Here is a 19,629-nt window from a genome sequence, read left to right as displayed (position 1 = left end):
ACAAACTTCTTTTCCAGTACGGCCTTCAGACCAGAAAGCTCCTCCTCGGAGATGACTGAGCCCTGCAGGACTACCGCCACCCCGCCCCCTTCTGCTTGACCAAAGGGGACAGTCAGGAGAGATGTTTGGCATCTTCACCAGAGTCTTCTCAATGGGTAGAAAAGACAATTCCCCCCGAGCAGGCAGGGAAACTCATTTTAGGGGCCGCCTCCTGCGAACCTGCATCCACGGCCTTCGCTAGGGACACCCACTCATTCAAGGGAAGATTTTGCCTGGTGAACCTGGGCCTTCACGACCTTTGGTGTGCTTGAGGCCTTCACCGTGGAGGGAGGGTCAGTGCCCCGCTTCCCTTTGACTTTATCCATCGGAGTCGGCTGGGACTTCTCCAGAAGTTTACACAGATGGTCCGACTTCCTCTTCTTCGCTGACCCAGAGCGTTGGCTCGTGGTCGAAGGCACCGGAGATGCCGTTCCCGACCTGGCCGCAGAGGAGCCAGTCCCAATGGTGCTCCCGGTGCCTGTGGGCTTGCAGTGCTATGCCTTATGTTGGGCCCCCGTCGCCTGAGCACCCTCAAGGTCTTAAAAGACCGCTCAGATTTCCTCTTGCTGCCGGGAATCACCTGCAGCCGGGGTATTCACCTGAAGCCACTCGGAGAGCCACTTGTGACGGTCCTTCATGGTGCGTGGCACCATATCCTTGCAGAACGCACAGGCCTCCTCCACGTGAGTTTGGTCGGAATGTAGGCAGTAAAGGCACAGGGAGTGCCCATCGTCCAGGAAAAGGTTCCTTAGTCCACATCCATGGCAGATCCTGAACAGAGGCGTCAAGTCTCCTTTATCTTCAGCCATGTCCACGCAGAGTAAGCCTCACCATTGAGGGGCGTAGAAAAGTCTGAAAACCGGGTCCCCGTTAGTTGGAAGATGGATCGATGGAGCTGGAGGCTCGGTTGACCAGAAAAATAGAGTAAACTCTAAGAAAAAGCGCAAAACACAGTAAAAAGCCTGCCTGAGAGCTGATCATGAGGACTCCCACCACTCTAACGTGTGGTCAAAAACTGAAGATGGCTGCCAAAGGAGGGACTTAGGTAGAGGGCAGTCATTGGCTGGGGGCAGTATGACCCAGAGACCAGTATTGGTTATTAGGAGAAAGACAGTTCAGAAGTGAAACTGAAACTGTTTTTCTTTACCAAGGATTCCCAGTCTGACAGGGAATATTCGTAAGCATGTGAATCCATGCCAGACCCCATGCTGGAGAAATGTTAGTTTTCATTCATGTACAGAACTAACATGCAACCTTATGAATTTTTCAGAGCACTGACACTGCAAATCTATATAAACCAGTCTTAAACTGCTTAAGTTCATAAAATACAGATATCCAAATAGCGGTTTGTCTAGTAGGATGCTGGAGAGATGCGTTGTTATGCTGGCAGTCGTCCGAAATAGAATCTCACACTGATCGCCTGCCAAAGATAGTGTTAATTTTAAATAGTAATTTTAAACTGCTAATGTTAGCACCGTTGTTATAACTTAGTTCTGAGGTTTGTGTGCAGCTGGGCACATTTTGGGGTATCCAAACCAGAGTAGGGAAAGGAGGGGGCAGCATTCAAATAGTAGGAGGCAAAATACTTGAATTGGCCATAGCTTGGCAGCAGAATACAGGCACCCAAATAGTAAGTATCAGTACTACGAGTGCAGTTGTGTGGTGGGCTGCAGACCAGCTAAAGCGCACCCATGGAAATAAGGATGCAGGTTTGGATCAGAGTATAGATCCTGCCCCCACTGCAGCTTAATCTTGGGACTGCAGAGCATTAGGCTGTCTGTGCGGATAGTGTCAAGAGGTGATAAGACTAGAGCGAGAGGGTTGGCAAGGAAGGGGGATTAAAACGTACGAGGCTGTGGAGGTGGGCCTGTAGAATACTGTAGAATACTGCACCAGAACACTGGCAGTGAAGGTTTTCAGCTATGGCTTCCTGAGGTAAAAAGGTACCAACGATTTCCTCAAACTCACTGGACTGTCTAAGGGGTAGTGTTGCAAACTAGACAAGATTTAACTCAGGTGGTAGTTCTCAGGTGCAGTATACATATTTTACAAAGACCAGAATTGGAGAAGTCCACACATTTTTATAAAAATATAATCTTTAAATTAAAAAGGCAAGACAGAACTCACTACAGTAACAGGCAAGTAAAAATAAATACAAATGTGCCACAAAGTTATCACTGAAGTAAACAAGTTTAAAAGTTCTACGTTTAAGTCTTTCCTACATGGGAAAATGCATCATCAGGTAAGAAATACACTTTCGTAGCTTGGTGGCAAACCACCCATATGAGTGTAATCAAGCAGAATGGCGGTTGCCAGGCAGGCTCCAGCAAAGCAGTAGCTGCCGCATGATTTCCAAACAGGCAATGTGCACACAGGACGTCACACAAAACGGTGGATGTGACATCACTCAGCCACACAGTATATTCCAGTTAGGGAGAATTCTCAGAAATGTGACAATTCCTCTATAACTTGGAGACCCCTAGCTCTTTTGCTGGACTCTAGGTAGGACTTTTCCATTTTTTGCCTGAAGAGAGCGAGACCCTTTTTCCCTACTCTCGCATGCATTTTACTGTGATTTTAACTCTGTTTCTTTTGGTTTTTGGAGTCCGACAAACTCCATAGGCATCTTTTTACACTGTCGCACAGCAACTTCAGTGCAGTGACACAGGGAAGTCTTTCAGATTTCCACAAAGGTTTAAATACCTCTCTTGGATAACTAGTGTTTCCAAGAGCATTAAAGTGAAAATGACTACTTACACTTGTAACTTTCTAGACCCAGTACACCATCTTACAATAGGGTGCTGGAGGGGTTACATAGTATTCCCTTTGTCTAGCGTCTCATGTAACAATTTTATGTTACCCTTTCCTCGATGAATGGCTGGTGGCAGTGGTTTACTTTACTACTGTGGTGTGTCTTTACCGTGCCCGTGCTGCAGTAAAGCACCCTTCGGTGCCATTTTTGTCAAAATGGCCCGGTCTTTTTTCGCCATTTCTCTGTGGTAAGGTTCTTCTTGAGATTTACTCTGTGCGCCAAACCAGGTTTGGTCCCTTTGTTCATTTTGTCTTTGGCGGGATTCACAAGTGAAGCCTGCATCTGGTCCAGGGTGTCTGATGGGGGTAAGGGGAGGGGCCTGAAACTCTGTGCTTAGTCTCCTAGAAGACAGGAATACACTCTTTGGTGATTGGCTGGCTGTCCGGCAAGGACAGCCACCCTGCTGTTTGACTGGCAGCTAGGCAGGAATGAATATGAGAAACCTGCATAAAAGGTGAGGCTTTTTGGCTTGGAAGGCAGAGTTCACCACTGACGAAGGAATCCAAAGAAGAACTTGAAGACGCCTGCTGCAACAACTGGACCATTGGTTTGCCTGGTGAAGCCCTGCTGCTGTGCTGAAACTCCACTTTAGTTTGGTTTTGCTTAGAGAAGCCCTGCACAGACTACTTCTCCCCTTGAGTTGGTGGGACCAATCAACTAAAGTAAGCCCCCTGGACATCCTCTCTAAGCAGGTTGCACTTCCACTGCAGTTGCTGTTGGAACCGAAGAGCCACGGAGAGGAACACCAGTTTGTGTGCGCTGCTTTTAAGCTGGCCAAGATCTCCAGGAAGATCCTCCGGACCCCCAGGAAGCAGGGCTGAGTCTGAGCCACCTCAGAGTGCTGGACCCCAGATGCAAGGAAAGCCCACATCAACAGCCAGGAACCACGGTGGTGCTATTTGCGGTAGACACAAGGAGATGAAACACCGAATTGCCACTTGTTTGAATATTGCTGGTTGGTGTCGGCGTCCGTCCCATTGCAATACATGAGTCCCCAGAAGTCCTCCCTCTTGCCCCCACGACCGGGGCCCAGGAACACTATGATCTGCAGAGCTGCACAGAACAGAAGTCATCTGCTGCATTTTTCTTCCAACTAAAGTTACTGTAAAGTCTAAGAGAACTTACCTCTTGTTGTAGAATCTTTACGCCTCACAAGTCTAACAGCTTGGGGCCCTATATTGATTCTTTTTCTTCAAAGACTTCTAAAACATTGTGCAAAGACTTTCCTTACTTACCTGCAAGGAGTGCTTCAGCCACATAGACTTTTGCTGATTGACTTTGGCTTAGCCTGTCACTGAATGACTTCACTTCTCTGTACTGGAGGGATACAAAAGTATTTGCTTGCTTAAGAATATTTGTGATCTCTTGTTTCGAATAACCTTTTCCTTGACACTCATCTCAGTACTATTCTAAATGCCAACAGTAATAGATCAATGTCCACAATGTCCCAACTATTGAAGTCATCTGAGGGTGTAGGAAGTGTATGTGTGTCATCCCAAATGGGCGTTTGCGGATTTAGAAACCTTCAAAATATACACTCCTGGTATGTGTTGCTATTATATTGCTCCCTTCTAAAGGCGGCCTATGCAAAGGACTGGTAAATAAATCATTGTTTTATCAAGAAATAATGAGTGTAAGTGTTTGCTTGAATATTTGTCGCTGAGAATCTTTGTGTAACCACTCTACAGCTCACATTGACCCCCTCGAGACAAGCCTGGCTGCTCTACAAAACTACCAACCTGTGTAGTTCAGACTTTTACCAAAGGTTGGGTCCAATTGCCAGGAGGCGGTGGTTGTTGTAGTGCACCCAAAGTGTACCACCCCAAATATTTAACAATTCCACTGCACCCCCTCCTGAAGCCCGCACATGTCCCTATGTATACAGGCTAGGAACCGCATACATCGCTTCTCACCACGCAGTCATCTATTTTTCTGCACCCATGAGTAACACGTTGTTTGCGACTTCTAGCGCTACGATTATTTTAAAACTGCATTTAGATTACCCAGACTGGATTAATACGGCTATAGAAAGTTTGCCTGATCTCTGGCTTGGCTCTCAGTATCTGGACTTCCCAGACTGGATTTGCCACTGCTCTCCGATTCCGACTCAGTCTGTCCCTGCTTTGATAACCACCATAACATTTGGAACTTTACGAACTGAGTTTTCTGCTAAGTCCAGTACGTCTTTGCTGCTTTGCCACCCCCCCTCCCCCCCGGTGTGAATCTCCAACTGCGGCCAAAGGAGAATCTCTAGTGACGCTGTACCCTCTGTACCTTAGCTGCACCCTTGTGCCACCTGGGACAGGTTCCAGCAAACTTTTACTAACCCGGATTTTGTTAATTTCTGGCAAAGTACCGTCAGGTGGGTCCCTAGCCAATGGACTAAACCAAGTTGGGAGTTTTTCCAAGTTCATACACTCCATTCATTTATACTTCAGGTAGGAAAGGCATCAGGGGGAGAAGGGCTGGGATTATAGAGGGGGCAAGTGACCAGTCTAACCTATTTGATCATTTGTTTCGCGCCACATGCCGTAGGCCTGGTTAAGGAGAATTCTCATTGCTGTGCTAATTCCCTTCAAACCTTAGCAACCCCCAGCTCTTTTGATGGCATTTAGGACTAATTTAATTTTTACCCTGGAGATAGAGCAGCCTTTTTCTCACTCCCTCACGTGTTTTCAACTGATTTTGATTACGTGTTGACAGAACTATGATATACTAATGGGCTAGCTCTTTACATATCATAGGGCGATTAAAACTGCCACAGCCAGATGTCCGGACATAAAGACCGAATTGCTGGACTCCATTTACAACTTTACAGAAGGGGTGGGGAGCATATGATCTCCAGGATCTATGAAAGGATATTGGACTCGGTCAGTAGACTAGAACTCCGAGTGACGCCAAAATGGGAGGAGGATGTAGGCAGAGCCTTTATGGACGGGCAATGGGCTAGGGTGATGCTGTATACACGGAAGGTTTCCAGGAACGCCAGATTCAAACAGATACAGCTACAAGTTACACACAGAGCGTACATGACCCCAAACGCCATTTCACAGTTCCAGTGAGTCAGCAGATATGCTGCACATGTTGGCATGCCCGGTAGTCAGGGGTTCAGTAAGGACATCGTGAATAAGGCCTCAAAGTGGGGGATGGTAAAGCATAAATGGCAACCGGAGGCGTGCTTGCCGAGAACGTTCTTGCAGTGGTGCGCGGAGGCACATTTAACGAAGACGAGACCTAATTTGGATCTTGGTCAAGCGCAGGAGAGCACTTGCTTGAAAATCCGCTGAAGGTCCCAGTATAGAGGCATGGGGGGGATGGGGGGAGGAGAGAAAAAAATAGGGCAATGTACAGGGGACAAAGGGAGGTCAGCAATGATGTCACAGCATGGAATGCATTAGTCCAAAGGAGGTTTGCGCCCTCCGATTACATGACAACGTGACGTTTGCGCTGCAGTGGCGTGAGGTGCGGCGAGCAAAGGAGGGAGTGGGGCTGGAGGGGACGAGAAGAGGCGGGGTGGGCTGGATATGGCATGCGCAGTCTTTTGTTAATTTGAGTTTACAAGTTGGGGCCATTGAGCCCGGTTCGTCTGAGTAGTAGCAAGCATAGGATGAGATTTAGTTGAGGGAGGGCATCCGACACGCATCAAGGGTCTGAAGATAATGTACGCAAGGACAGTGATAGTAAAGTGTGCTAATTAATACTTGAGACTGCACAGTGTACGGAAGGATTTTTCGCTCCCTCTTTCTGTGGCACACAGCTGCTTGTTTTTTGTGGTTTCTTTTTTGTATGGTCTTCCTTTCTTTTGTTGAAGAGCTGCAAATAAAAAAATTTAAAAAACGAAGTGTCCTTGCGCAGTCAGTGTTTTGGTAAAAGGCTTTTCACTGTCATCGGGAATAAGCAGGTCTGTTAGGAGGCTGAGGGGTTGGGATGGAAATGAGCCTATCCCACCCACCTAGGCGCTTTAAGGCGAACACCGCAGGAGGTGATCCAACGTAAAAGGGGGAGTAAGGTGCACTATCAGGCAACCTGTAGAGACACTGTAGTGCTTACAGGTAGATGCGCAGTAGGAGAAATCCAAAGCCAATGACTCCATTTTGTATTAGGCCCAAAAGGGATAAAATGGTTCAACGTTCTCTGGACCTAATTCAGAGCCCAGTTTGTCCAACCCTCCTGCACCCCCCGTTCCTCCAGTGTTGCGAATATTTAGCATCTTCTTAAAGAAGGCGCCCAGCAAGAGCGCGAGACAACACCAAGCTCCACTCTGTGTCCATTCACCTCCACTAAACTGCCATCAGGCTTCTAAGTCCCCAACCCCCAAAACCCCCACCGAGCCAGTCTGGGGCCAGCCCCACACCATTGACCCCCAACCCCCACACCTTTGCATTCCCTGATAAGCAAGCGAAACCCTGCCCCAACACAAATAGGGTCCACAGAGGATCTAAGCATGTGTGACTATTTCTTTCAAACATGAAAACATACCCCTGTAACACGAGGTACAGGGAGGGGGATACATTAAAGATCAAAACCCTGTGCGGGAACTGCTTATCAATGAAGCCCTGAATGTGTGGGTCAGCGTGACTATTTTATCATCCCTTCCCCTGGCACCATTTCCTGTGCAGCCCAGGTGCCTGCCACAATGAATAATCAGGCTTAGCATGTTTAATTTAGACAGAAACAACGTATTAATGTATGCCCTGACCTTCACTGCGAGGATGAGCACAGCTGACCCACGTGGATCCAGACAAGAAAGAAATAACCAATTACTGCCTGGCATTCCTTATGGAGTGTAGTGTGCCTCAATCAAGTGGCACCCATTTGTACTGTATATTATGACGTGTGTGTGGTTTTTAAGCCCCTGTTTGTAACTAAGAGTTAAAGTGCTCTCGAGCAGTAGAGTCCTTGTTCGATATATGTATTAGGTACAATGAAACCTTATCCTTGCAACGCTATCCCCTGGCCCATTTCTCTAGTGGGTTGCCTTTATTCTGGAGCGTGCGTATAAAGCAACTTGCCTTCACCGGCTTACTCCATCCACAACAACCCGTTTTAAACAGCGACTTGTTTCAGAGTTCGCCATCTGATAGCAAAATAATAAACCGTGCATGAACTATAACGGAAGTAAGATGGTAAATCGGCCCCAATATGGCCTTAACACACCCAAAGATAGCCTTTCGATTGCAAAGACAACATCTTCTGAAGGCCTTTAATAGAGGGTAAATTGAGCCAAAGCAGGCTTCACTAAGACATCAAAATCCATCTATGGGCTGGAGAGGTTTGAAGGAAACAGAAGTGCTCCAAAGTGGCAGCCATTAGGGAGAATTCCACTCTAAGAGGCTGTACTTCCTGGATTGCAAAATGGATATTCTGCATGTTAGAAGCGCGATTAACTACGTAATCGAGCGAAAGACCGGAGGCGGATTAGTTTGCTGGGAGGGGGCAAACTGAGGAGTTGGGGCGGGGGGTGGAAAGGAGTATGGGGAATGGCAGAGGAAGAGTATCCCTGATGAGAGAGGTGGGGGGTGGAGGTTGGACTGCGTATGGGGTTCCCAGAAAGTCAGGAGGACAGGGGGATAAGGAAGAAACGTGATACTTTTCATTAAACCTGTTGCGCAAATTTCTATGTGCAATGGTAGCTTTCAAAGTTTTTCATTAATCCAATATCCACTACAGTAATGGAGGGGACAAACAGATGTTCTGAACACTCACTAACAGTATGTAAGGTCAACCCGGCCTAAAAGAAGCCTGTCCCCAATGGCCACTCACTAGTATATTGTGCTCAGTTATGCAGATCTAATAACAGTGCAGCCACTATACACAACGGAAAGAAGTTAACTGGGAACCTTATGAGTTCCCATACTGGTAGGAAGCAACTATATATAGTGACCGGGTTTAGACACGGGCCTCCTGCAGGTAAGGAGCAACTCTGCAGCAAGCCATGGTGTAACCGTTTCACTAAAACATTGCACCGTATCACTATGAGCCATGCCCGACCACTGGAATGAACTTCTGCTAAAACAGGGATTCATGGTTTTCAGTCCACAATTGGTTTAATACGTATTGTATTAATTCTGCTTCTGTATGTGAAAACGGAAACAATGCATTGTAATACAAAGGTGAAGAAACAGCAATGGATACCCGTTAAAGCCACTGACGATCTTTAAAATCCGTTCCTTCATCTCTTCGTAGGGAATGTACTCCACATTGGGATTGGAGGGTCCTCGTGCCTCAGGAGCGGAGGTCTTAAAATCCTCCATCACCTTTTCCAGCTTGAAAATGAAGTAGGTTTTAATCTGGGACCACTGGAACCTGGAAAACAGTAAATCAAATTGAAAATAAACACATGCAGCAGGTGCTAAAGGCATGTATTCAAGGAAGGGATAATGAGCTAAACTAAAGAAATTACAAAATCGGCGACATCACTAGAGCGGTCGCCCCTGGCATTTGCGGCATCAGATGCAATAACAGCTCAACAGCCAAAATCCAAGGTAGGCCAGAGAAAAGCAGCCACCTTGGCAAGGTCCCAGGGAGGTGGTGACGACGCTCGCCCACCCCTAAATGTAAGGTTATCACTACAAGCATGTCTCCAGCCGGGTGCTCAGTTTAAAATAAATGTAAACAAAGCAAGTAGGCCAACACTGGCCAAGCGTCTATAAAAGAAGCTACAAGCATACCCACGAATCGTAAAGGATGTGGTCTTCATTATTTTCAAGGTTGGCCGGTCAGAACTTGCATGCAGGTACGTGGAGTGCGAGGAGGAAACTGAGGGTGGTGTATGGAAGATGCTGCCTGGGGCACCAGTTCACAGGCAGCAATATGGTAGGGGGGTTGGGGGGCTGAAGAAGCCGCCATGTAAGGCAGACGTCGATTCCTAGGCTCTGCTTGCTTTGAAACACTTTACTTGACGTCTAAGCGCCTTACAAGTGCACAATGAATGAAATGAATAAATTCACAGCCTGTGGATTAGCGTGGCTGACACTTACCCAGCCCTATAGGCTTCTCAGGGATCAATTTACACATTTCATTTCCTATGTAATATTAAATATCGATTTCTTAACAAGCAGACCCTGAAATGCTTGACATGTGACTAACTCCACTGGTCTGCGAGGTTATCCAGAAAGAACTTGTGTTCCACTAGGATGGCGGAAAAAAACAATCTGAGGGACCGACGCGTGAAGGACCATGGGTACAGAGGACTGACACGCCCTGTCGACATCACTTCGAGTTACAAAAACAAATAATGTATACTCTGCGCCTACCACTAGATGTCCTATTTTTCCCCCAGCAACCACTGGGTAAGACATTGTACAGGTCCAGCCGGATTTGTGGAGAGATGCCACACCTCACCCTACTTTCTCTGTGTGGTCAACATCTTGGATGCTGTACACAGGTGCAATGAGGACGCCAAACACTTAGGTAGAGGTGGGGCGAAGTCAGGTAACTGTGCTAAAAATGACAGTTTGTGGTAAGGAGGTCAGGAATGCCAGCAACATTGCGAACAGCAGAGTGCACATTAACAAGCATCATGCTGCAAGTTAGAGGAAGTGGTGGAGATTGAATAGTAGCACAGGGTATGAAGCCGAGACTGAAAGAATGGGTGGCATGTCGGTGCATCAAGCATTTAGGAGTTTGGGTCTTCATGAGAATAGAATGAGAATGGACTGTGGCTGTAGCAGACCATAATGTCTGCTTGTTGGAAAGGCAGATTCGAGCCCTTTGCCACATCCAGGCACAAACTGGCAATGTTTGGGTCTCCATCTGTAGAATACACGCGATTAGGAAACCTAGGGCAAGGCTGCATAATAAGGGAGTAGTTGCTTACCTGTAACTCCATTTCTCCAGCGTTGGTATCTTTCATGGATTCACAGGCTGTGAATATTACCTGTCAGGCTGTGAATCTCTGGTTACTTTGAGTTAGTACTTTTCCTATGGAAAAACGTTGACACCTGAAGTGTCCCATTAACGTTGTGGCTGCTTTTTCGTCCCCACCAATTGAACGTAGAGTGCATAGCTCAGTCCCAGCAGCTTCCCCTCAGATTTTAACCACTACAGCTATGAAGAGGTTTGCCTGAAGGGAGAAGGCTGGTGGGCGCATGTGAATCCATGAAAGATACCAAAGCTGGAGAAATGGCGCTACAGGTAAGAAACTACTCCCTTCTCCAGCATTGAATCTTTCATGGATTTACACGCTGTGAATAGATAGTATATATGTCTGGAGGAGAAAAACAGGCATACAGACTTTGCATTTTTACACTCATGCTAGAAGCATACATACGTATACATACGTAATTAAAACAAAACACCAGAAGCTGTGTGGCGAACCTTACTGGAACAGCAGTTGAAGGACTGCTCGTCCCATATGCACGTCATCCGCGTGCTGTTGCAGCCAGTAGTGCCTAGTGAACATTTGAGGCACTGCCCATGTGGCCACCTGGCAAATTGGCACCCCTGACCAGAGAAATGCTGAGGCCGCTCAGGCTCTTGTATAATGTGCTCTGGCTGTATTCTGCAGTGGCCAGTTGGCCTTTGTGACACCTAAGGAAATCGCAGAGGATATGATGGCCTTCCCTTTGTTAGAGGGACCAAAGGTGACAGCTGTCTCGCTGCTCTAAAGGATTTTGTCCGGTTCAGGTAATATTTTACGCCCTTTTTACATCCAGGGAGCGCAATACTCAGCTGGGAAGGTGGCGTTCTGAAATGGTAGGGTGATGGTTGCATCCTTGTGGAATTCAGATTGCACTTTCGGGATAAAGTGAGAATTGGTGGAGAGGCTTATGTGTCCTTCGCAATCGGAGGTATGAAGGGTCCACCACTAAGGCCTGTAGTTTAGAGACTCGTCTGGAAGGTGTAATAGCGATTAGGAACGCCACTTTCTAGGTTACAAACTTGATGTGCATCAATGAGCAGATCAAAAGGGGGTTTTGTGACTAGATTTAGGCTCCACACCAGTGGAATTCTTTTCTTTGGAGGAAAGTGTGAAAAAGCCCTTCTAGGAAGTGCTTGAACAGCCCGTCACTGTAAAGAGGGCGTTTTCCTCTTTCTAGTGAACCTGGATATTGCCGGCGGGTGTAAGTTTATGGAGGAGATCGCAAGACCTTCCTTTGCCAGCTTCAGTAGATAGAGAAGAACCGGTTGTGTTTGTATGGACAATGGTCTTTCCATCGATGGAAATGCATCAATGGAATAGCATCAAAAAGCAAATCCATCAATGGAAATGCATAGAAAGTAAATCCATGCTATGCTACCTTTACAATGGCATTGTAAAGGTACATATCCATCGAAACTTGTCTTTCGAATATAGAAATGGACGAGTTTCAATTTATATGTACTTTTAAAATGTAAAAGCATTTCGATGCATTTATTTTTCTGATTGAAACGTTACATGTAGCAGTGCTCAAATCTTCAAAGTATTTCGGCACTGGCCAGCTTCGTGTAATGTTTTCTTTTGGGGACGGGATCCCCTCCTAACCCCCCACCAAACCCCCCTGCCCCAACACCATAACCTAACCCAACCCTAACCCTAAATCTAACCCCCGCCCAACCCCTACCCTACCCCGTACACTAACCCCAAATCTTGAATTAAAAAAAAAATAATACATCGCATAGCCATCAAGTTGTATTCAATGAAATGCATTTCGATGGAAAGTATTTTCAATGAATACAATTCGATGTAAAATGACTGAACAGATTGTCAATGGAAAGTCTAGTTACCATGGACCGTGTTTGGAGGTTGGACTGCTGCAAACACCATGTGCATAACCTTTTCCATTTCTGGTTGTATGAGTTATTATTAACTTTATTGTTTTTGGTTTATAGAAAAACCCCCAAAAAATGTCTAAGAAAAGTACAGTAAAAAACTTACAAGAATACTAATTGCAATATATAAAAACAGTAACGGACAATCATACACATATGCACATTACACTTAAATTCCAGATAGCAGATAAAACTCGAATTACTTTTGTAAGTGTTAGTGGGCGGTTCCATAGCTACCGCTAGTATGCGCTGGCATTCCGGTGGGATGTCTAGGAGGCCGAATTCGGCGTGATCAGGAGACACGCTGTCAGCTTGAGGGAGCCTGGGTCGTGATGCAGGATTGAACAGTTCTGCGACGGTCGGCATGAGACCCCATATTTGGTTGTCTGCCGACAGCTGAAGGATGTCCAAGAGCCAGTTTTGTCTGGGCCAGTATGGTGCCACCAGGATTATCTTGCAGTGGTATCTGCACATCTGGATGGTCTTCCTGATCAGCAGGAATGGAGGGAACGCATATGTGAAAAGGTCGGTCCATGGGAACGAGTTCCCCCTGAGAGCCAGGGTGTGGTAACCTGCTTGAAAATTCTCTGCACAGTTTGTAGCACGTTGGGGCAAAGAGGTCCAGAGGAGGCTGGCCCCACACTGAGATGATCTTGGTTATTTGGTTGTCGTGCAAGCACCATTTGTGGGATGACTGTGTAGAGTCCCTGCCTGCTGGTTGTGTATCCCTGGAAGGTGAAATGCTTGTAAAGCAATGTGAATGGACCAGTGCCAAATTATTTGAGCGTCGAGACCGGGTGTTTGACCTTGTTCTGCCTTGCTTGCACAGGTAAAACATTGTGGCGTTATTGTCTGTGAGGGTTCGCACTACTGAATTCTTGATTAGTGGAAAGACTTTAGGGCCCAAAGGACCGCTTGCAGCTCCAGGACATTTATGTGCAGGGTTGACTCTTCAGGAGTCCACAGGCCTTTGATCTGGTGTTTTACTAGGTGAGCTCCACAACCTGCCATAGAAGCATCAGTCACAAAGGTGAGTTGGTGAGTGGGTTTTGCTAGTGGCTTCCCTTTCGAGAGGTTGAGGACTGCCCACCATTGGAGTGACTTAGAGAGCCGGGCTGATGTTATGTTATCTTGTTTCCACAGGAACTTTGTGCCCGGGACCATCTGGAAGCTAGGAATCATTGTACCGGTCGCATGTGTAACCTGCAATTGGGTATTATTGGAATGCAGGAGGATATGGTCCCCAGTAGAGCCATGTATTTGAGCACTGATTTGTTTGGAATAAAAACTTGCCAAGCTTATTTTGTGCACTCTGTCGGCTGAAAGTCCGAGGTCTTGTCCCACGAGTAATTAACCGCCCAGGGACACCACTTTTGACATTAGCCGCTCCAAGATGTTCCAGGTGTAACCAAAAATCTGTTCAGTAGGAGGGCGCCATCGAGCAGTGATTACATGAGGACTGGGACCATGCGAGTACATTTGCGGCCTTCAGGATCCTGTTCATTAAAATCCTGATTCTCTTGTTCCAACTTGAGATCACCAGATCTAGCCCAGGTGATTCCCAGATCATTTGGCCTTGCCCGGTCCAAAATAAATAGAGCTGGGAGATGCAACACTTCTGTTGGGTGCTCTGGAGGGCCGGGCGCAATCTTGGGCCTGATACTATTTGCTGCAAGGGTCTGGATTGCACCGTTTTCCCTCAGCAGTCCTGAAGGGAGAGTGAGGTTGAGGGGCAGGGGATTGGGGGAGTGGGGGTAGGGGGCTAGTTTAAATCTGCAGGAGGTTTGAGTTAGGCCTGGAAAATGAGTAATGGAGTATGCTTTGAAGCACGGCGCTCCGGAGGTGGGGGGGGCATTGTTGGGAGAAGTGAGGAGAGGGCACAGAATGAGGGGGGAAGCCGAAGCGCCACAGGAATCTCTGGGGTGTGCTGAGTACAGTGTGCCCCTTTACAATTGGCGAGTCCCAACGGACGGTCACATGATCTGATCCTCCCCCTGGAGGCTGCCTCGGGGGTGTGAATCGCCGCCCTGACATTTCACAGCCGTACTAAAGCAGACACTGCAGCAGTGTGACAACTAGATAAAATAGCAGGGCCATTTGTGGAGCGAGACGGACCAAGCTAGGGCGAGGGAACACGATGGCCTCCCAATCCAGGGCATTTCCCAAGCAGACTTGCATTTGCTGTGTCCCCCAACGGGTTATAGTCTGTGCGATATTCTGTGCGATATTCAAATTCAATCATGGCAGTTGTGTTCCGACTATCACTGTGGAGCAGTGTGGTCCAGCGTTTATTTTCCTTATACAAGGCACAAATTCAGTAGCTGATAACACATAATTCACACATTTCATACAAGTTTCACTACTGCTCAACGTCCGGCTTCTTGACAGCCAGCCCATAACCACAGTTAAAGACAAAAGAGGGACAGAACACAAAACAGGATGGATCAGTACAGTTAGCACCCCAGCCCCCTCAATCATCCATGCCCACGGGAGCGGTGCAAGACACAGCTGAGTCGGTTACCCACCTCTGTTGCAGATGTGATGAGCGACTCTAGAACATCCATGGAAGGGAAGATAGATGGGCTCAGCTCTGAGGTTTCTCCATTATGCCATGATTTGCATAAATGGCGAGGACAGCATCAAAGCGACGGAGCGGCAGATCTCAACAGTAACGCAGCAAATGTAGGCACTAGAGGGCCAGGTCGATAAGAGGGCTGTTCTTGATGGAATAACATCCATATCCAGGGGCTCTCAGAGAAGTCGGAAGGCATGTGCATTAAACTCTGGAGCAAAGGTTGGACAACATTATGAAATCTATAAATCTTACATTTCTTTTCGGTTGAGAGAGCACATTGGATGCCCATCGGTCAGCCTATGCTTGGAGCCTTGCCTCGAACAGTGATCACTAAACTCCTAAACTATCATGACGCCATGCTCAAAGTGGCCAATTACATACAATGGTTCGACAATCACTCCCCACTCCCTACCACCTAAGACTATACGAGAGAAGTACAAAAAGAAAAAAGGCTCCAAACACACAGCATCAAATATGCCCCCTTTCCTGCACAGCTCAAGATGGAACCACTAAACTCGTTAATGATGCTCATGAAGCATGAACCTGGTGTGGAATGCACTTTTGGGGCAGAGGCTGATCCAAAAGACCGAAGGGGTTATTGTCCTGCCACTACAACAGCACACATCCCCAACGCAACCTACCAGGCCCCAATAATCTATCACTGCCCCCCCCTGGAGGATGAGGCACAGGCATCCTGGAACATGGGTTCATGGCCCCAGTGCCTCATGGATTCATTTTCTAAATTAATGTATGGACCAGGCAGCATATCCGTTGGATTTGATATTAAGGTCAAGCCCGATCAGCAGGGCTTTGAAGGAGGTATTGCTCATCCTCCCCCGAAATTAACCTTCCTTTACAGGTCTTAGCTATTAGTTATATGCGCATGGTAGTTGCAGTATAAATATTAAACGTTCGATTACAAGTTCGGGCGACAGGTACTTCAAGTTGGGAAAGGAGTATGGGGGTGATGTTGGGGAGGTTTTGTTTCTTAGGTACAATTCACTCAACAGAAAACCAAACCGACAACACTGTCCCTCACTGGATAAATGAGAATTCTCCCTTTATAACACCCGCCAGGTCCACTGGGAGAAATGCAGTAAAATCTATGAAGCGGGCAACAAGGCATAGGAAATGCTTGGTTGGAAAGGAGGGGCGAGGGAAACCGACATGTTGGGGAATTATCAGGGGTGTGGAAGTTACGATCAGGGAGGACGAGAGAATAGAGGCATTTGCTGACTATTACGTAGTGCTTTTCCGGGCAATGCAAGAATCTCCGGGGCCTAGGGCAACATCTCAACATAGCATTACCCTGCCTCGCCTGTCTGAACAATTGAAGTTGAAATCACAGAAAGAAATCAACGCCATCAACCAACTCTTCTCCGGGAAAACGCCAGGTTCAAATGGACACCCCATAGAAGTAGGTAAGAGAGCACTGAAGTTGTTACAAAACAATAGTCTGGCAGCAGAGAAATCGGTCTATGCCCTTTTAACGCGCTTTGAAGGATGCACCAAAAGAAAAAAGCGATTTATTTCGGTCAGCCCTCGAAAAGGCACATATTAGGCTTTTTTTTTTATTCAGGCTACTTCACCCTCCCAAAAGGGGAGGGACATACATTTGTATGTCCCTAAGAAAAAATACATGATGCAAGGGGATCACCCACAAAGGCGAAGAGCACCGTGAGAAAGTGGGAAGGGGAGGGCTGAATAGTCACTCAAGAGCTGTATGTAGGATTGATGTGTACATGTGCAAGTGTCTATTTTGATGTTTGATGAATTGTGACCAATCCTGTTAAATGTTTCAACATTAATTATAATCTGCTCAGTAGCAACCAACAGGAATGGATGCATTACAACCACTATTTGAGAGGATGTATTTCTTCCGAACCATGTATGTGGTGGGCTAGAGCTATCCGATATCAAACGTTCCAATGTCATTTCTAAAATACTAAGGCCCAAAATTGCACACAGGGATTCCATGATGGCTGCCTGCAGGGGAGGACATGCTAACTACAGCTCGTCTCCGGCCCCATCCAAAAGGAGAGTTTATGCTTTTTTTGCTCCCTCCTCCACTTGTGGGAATGCAAGTGCTTGATGGCCCCCACACCCAATTGAACAGCAGAGGCCCGAACAATACGCTGGCCAGCAGGAGAGCAGTAAAGCAGAAACCGCGATACGCCAGGCTGGTGGAGGTGCAGGGTGTGGCATCCCAGCTTGAGCGGCCGACAAGGAGGAGGATCGGCGACAAACGAAGCAGGTTCCACTGGAAAATGTGTGGACGAGTGCTGGGGGTGACAGAGGAAGAAGGTACTACCCCACCCCCCTCAGTGGGTGTGGCAGGTGACTGGCACACATCAGTGGAATAAGAGTACAGTGCTCACTGGAGCAGGGAACACTGCAGGGAGCAACGCACCTTGGTGATCGAAAGGTGGATCATTTGGTATTAGAAAGGTGGGCAGTGATGGCGTCCTCCGGGGAGTATTATATCAAGACTCCTCTGCACTGGCAACAGTCAAGAAGCAGACGTGGGCAGAGCCTAATCCCACTCATTTTATGGACAATTTAGCGCCGAAATGTTGTGGCAGCCAGCCCCATAATCAACGACTGTGCGAGGGTGAGGAGTTTGGAGGGGGCCAGGTGAACTAAAGACTACAAAGTGCAGGCTGTGAAAGGGCTTGTGAAGGCCCTGGGGATGTAACGATTTAACAGATAGCCACGCAATCCCTAGCCGCTTCCAATAAAAGGGCAAGACCCTCAATTGCCCATGTGCTTCAGGAGGGTTGGGGCTGTAGATAATTGCCAGTGTGGATCAGATCTTGGCACTGACACTGGGTGTGGAAGCAGACGCAACTAAGCGCTCCAGGGCAGAGGCAAGTGGGTAAACCCTGAGATTGTCAACTAATGGAGTGTGGGCTGTTAAGTGGCGAGTGCCTAAGGAAGCATATGTCGAATGCTACAGGGAGTGGGGGGATGTACTAAAGGCACCCCAGACCCCCCCTCCGATCCCCAAGGTGAACACTCGAGGGGCAGAGGGGACTATCAATAAGTGCTGGCAATCAGAAGTGAAAGGCACGCCCAATGAGACTATCTCCTATACTACGGTCACCAGACACACTGACTACAGAACACAGAGGCACAATGGCAATTACTAAAGAGGAACTAAAGCAATGTTTAACTGATCAACAGTGCTTGAAGGAAATGCTCCAGGAGTCTTTTCAAGACCAGATTACTGCTGTAAGATCGGCCATAAAAACTGATGTCCAAATATTTTACACATTTTTTTAAAAAAAGGTACATTTCACAATTAGAAGAACCTGTGGAAGGATATTGCTGAACGAGCTTTACAAGATGTGGCTGAAAACTCGCGGAAAAATGACAAAACCGTAGAACTAGCACAGATGACGCACAATTTGGAATCTAGTGCAAAGATCGAGAACAGGCGATACATTTGCATCAAGAACGTCCCAGAGGCGATTGAAGACAAAGATCTTAAGCGCTCAATACAAACCCTCTGTGCGGATTTGCTTTTGCTCGACAGAATTCACGGGGTGGGCCCTCCTAGGAAAGAACCGGGGGTACGACCACAGGACATGCTGGCCGCATTCACATCTTATGGGCAGAAAGAAGGGGTTCTGAGGGATACACAAACAGGTTCTTCCTTAACCATTAATGGCTCAGAAGTACATCAAGATCTGCCATGGTCTACTCTATTCATGTGAAGAAGGTCTGGAAATGGTAGCACCGGAAAGTAGAGATCGGACTGGGACATCGGAAGCTCGAGAAGAGCCCACCCAGCAGAGGCGACAATGGGAGTGGTCCATGGCAAAGTGAGGCAACAGGAAACTCGGGACAGTAACATTTTCTGATGGCAACATTGGCGGCACTTGAAAATATAGCTGAAGGTCATGTAATACGGACAGGGGATTTTAGCATAATATGGGATGAAAAAATGGACACTAGCCAAGTGGGTATCACGCCACGGGCTCACCATCACAACAGCTTAAAAACAAATTTGCACAATTGGGGTTAGTTGACGAGTGGCGAGCCAACAGGGGAAGGAAGTGGGGTTCACGTTTCTTTTGCATGTTCATTAAACCCAGTCGCGAATAGATTATCTGCTAGAATGGCAGGACATATTCAGGAAGTTTCTCTGGGATCGATTGCGCTATCGGATCATGCACCCTTTGGGCGATATTGACATCACAGCCAGTAATAGGGGGTTGGATATTGCCTGAATGGATCCTTGTGGATATGGTTTTCTCGGGGGAGAGAATTCAGACCTATTGTGGGGAAAATGCAATGGCCGATACCTCCCTGGGGATTTGGTGGGATACCTTCAAAGCTATAATCAGGAGAGGGGCGGGGGGCAGAACTGATAGCACGCAAAAGCCCCAAGGGAAAAGAGGAGTAGGTGACTTGAGGAAGACTGAAGAGACAACTCAAGAAAATAATG

General features: G+C 47.3%; 1 protein-coding gene across 1 annotated transcript in view; it reads right to left on the bottom strand.

The window, feature by feature from the left end:
• PPP4R2 (protein phosphatase 4 regulatory subunit 2) overlaps positions 1–19,629 on the bottom strand; it is a 143,243-nt gene that overhangs the window by 66,109 nt on the left and 57,505 nt on the right. The window contains exon 3 of the mRNA XM_069643213.1: positions 8,987–9,157. Within this exon, the coding sequence (XP_069499314.1) occupies positions 8,987–9,157 (171 nt within the window). The remainder of the gene's footprint in view (positions 1–8,986; positions 9,158–19,629) is intronic.

The sequence above is a fragment of the Ambystoma mexicanum genome, chromosome 2p, assembly GCF_040938575.1.
Source record: "Ambystoma mexicanum isolate Mex_15411 chromosome 2p, UKY_AmexF1_1, whole genome shotgun sequence".
Lineage (NCBI taxonomy): Eukaryota > Metazoa > Chordata > Amphibia > Caudata > Ambystomatidae > Ambystoma > Ambystoma mexicanum.
The sequence above is the reverse complement of the archived record's forward strand: the minus strand, read 5'-3'. Positions and strand labels throughout refer to the sequence as shown.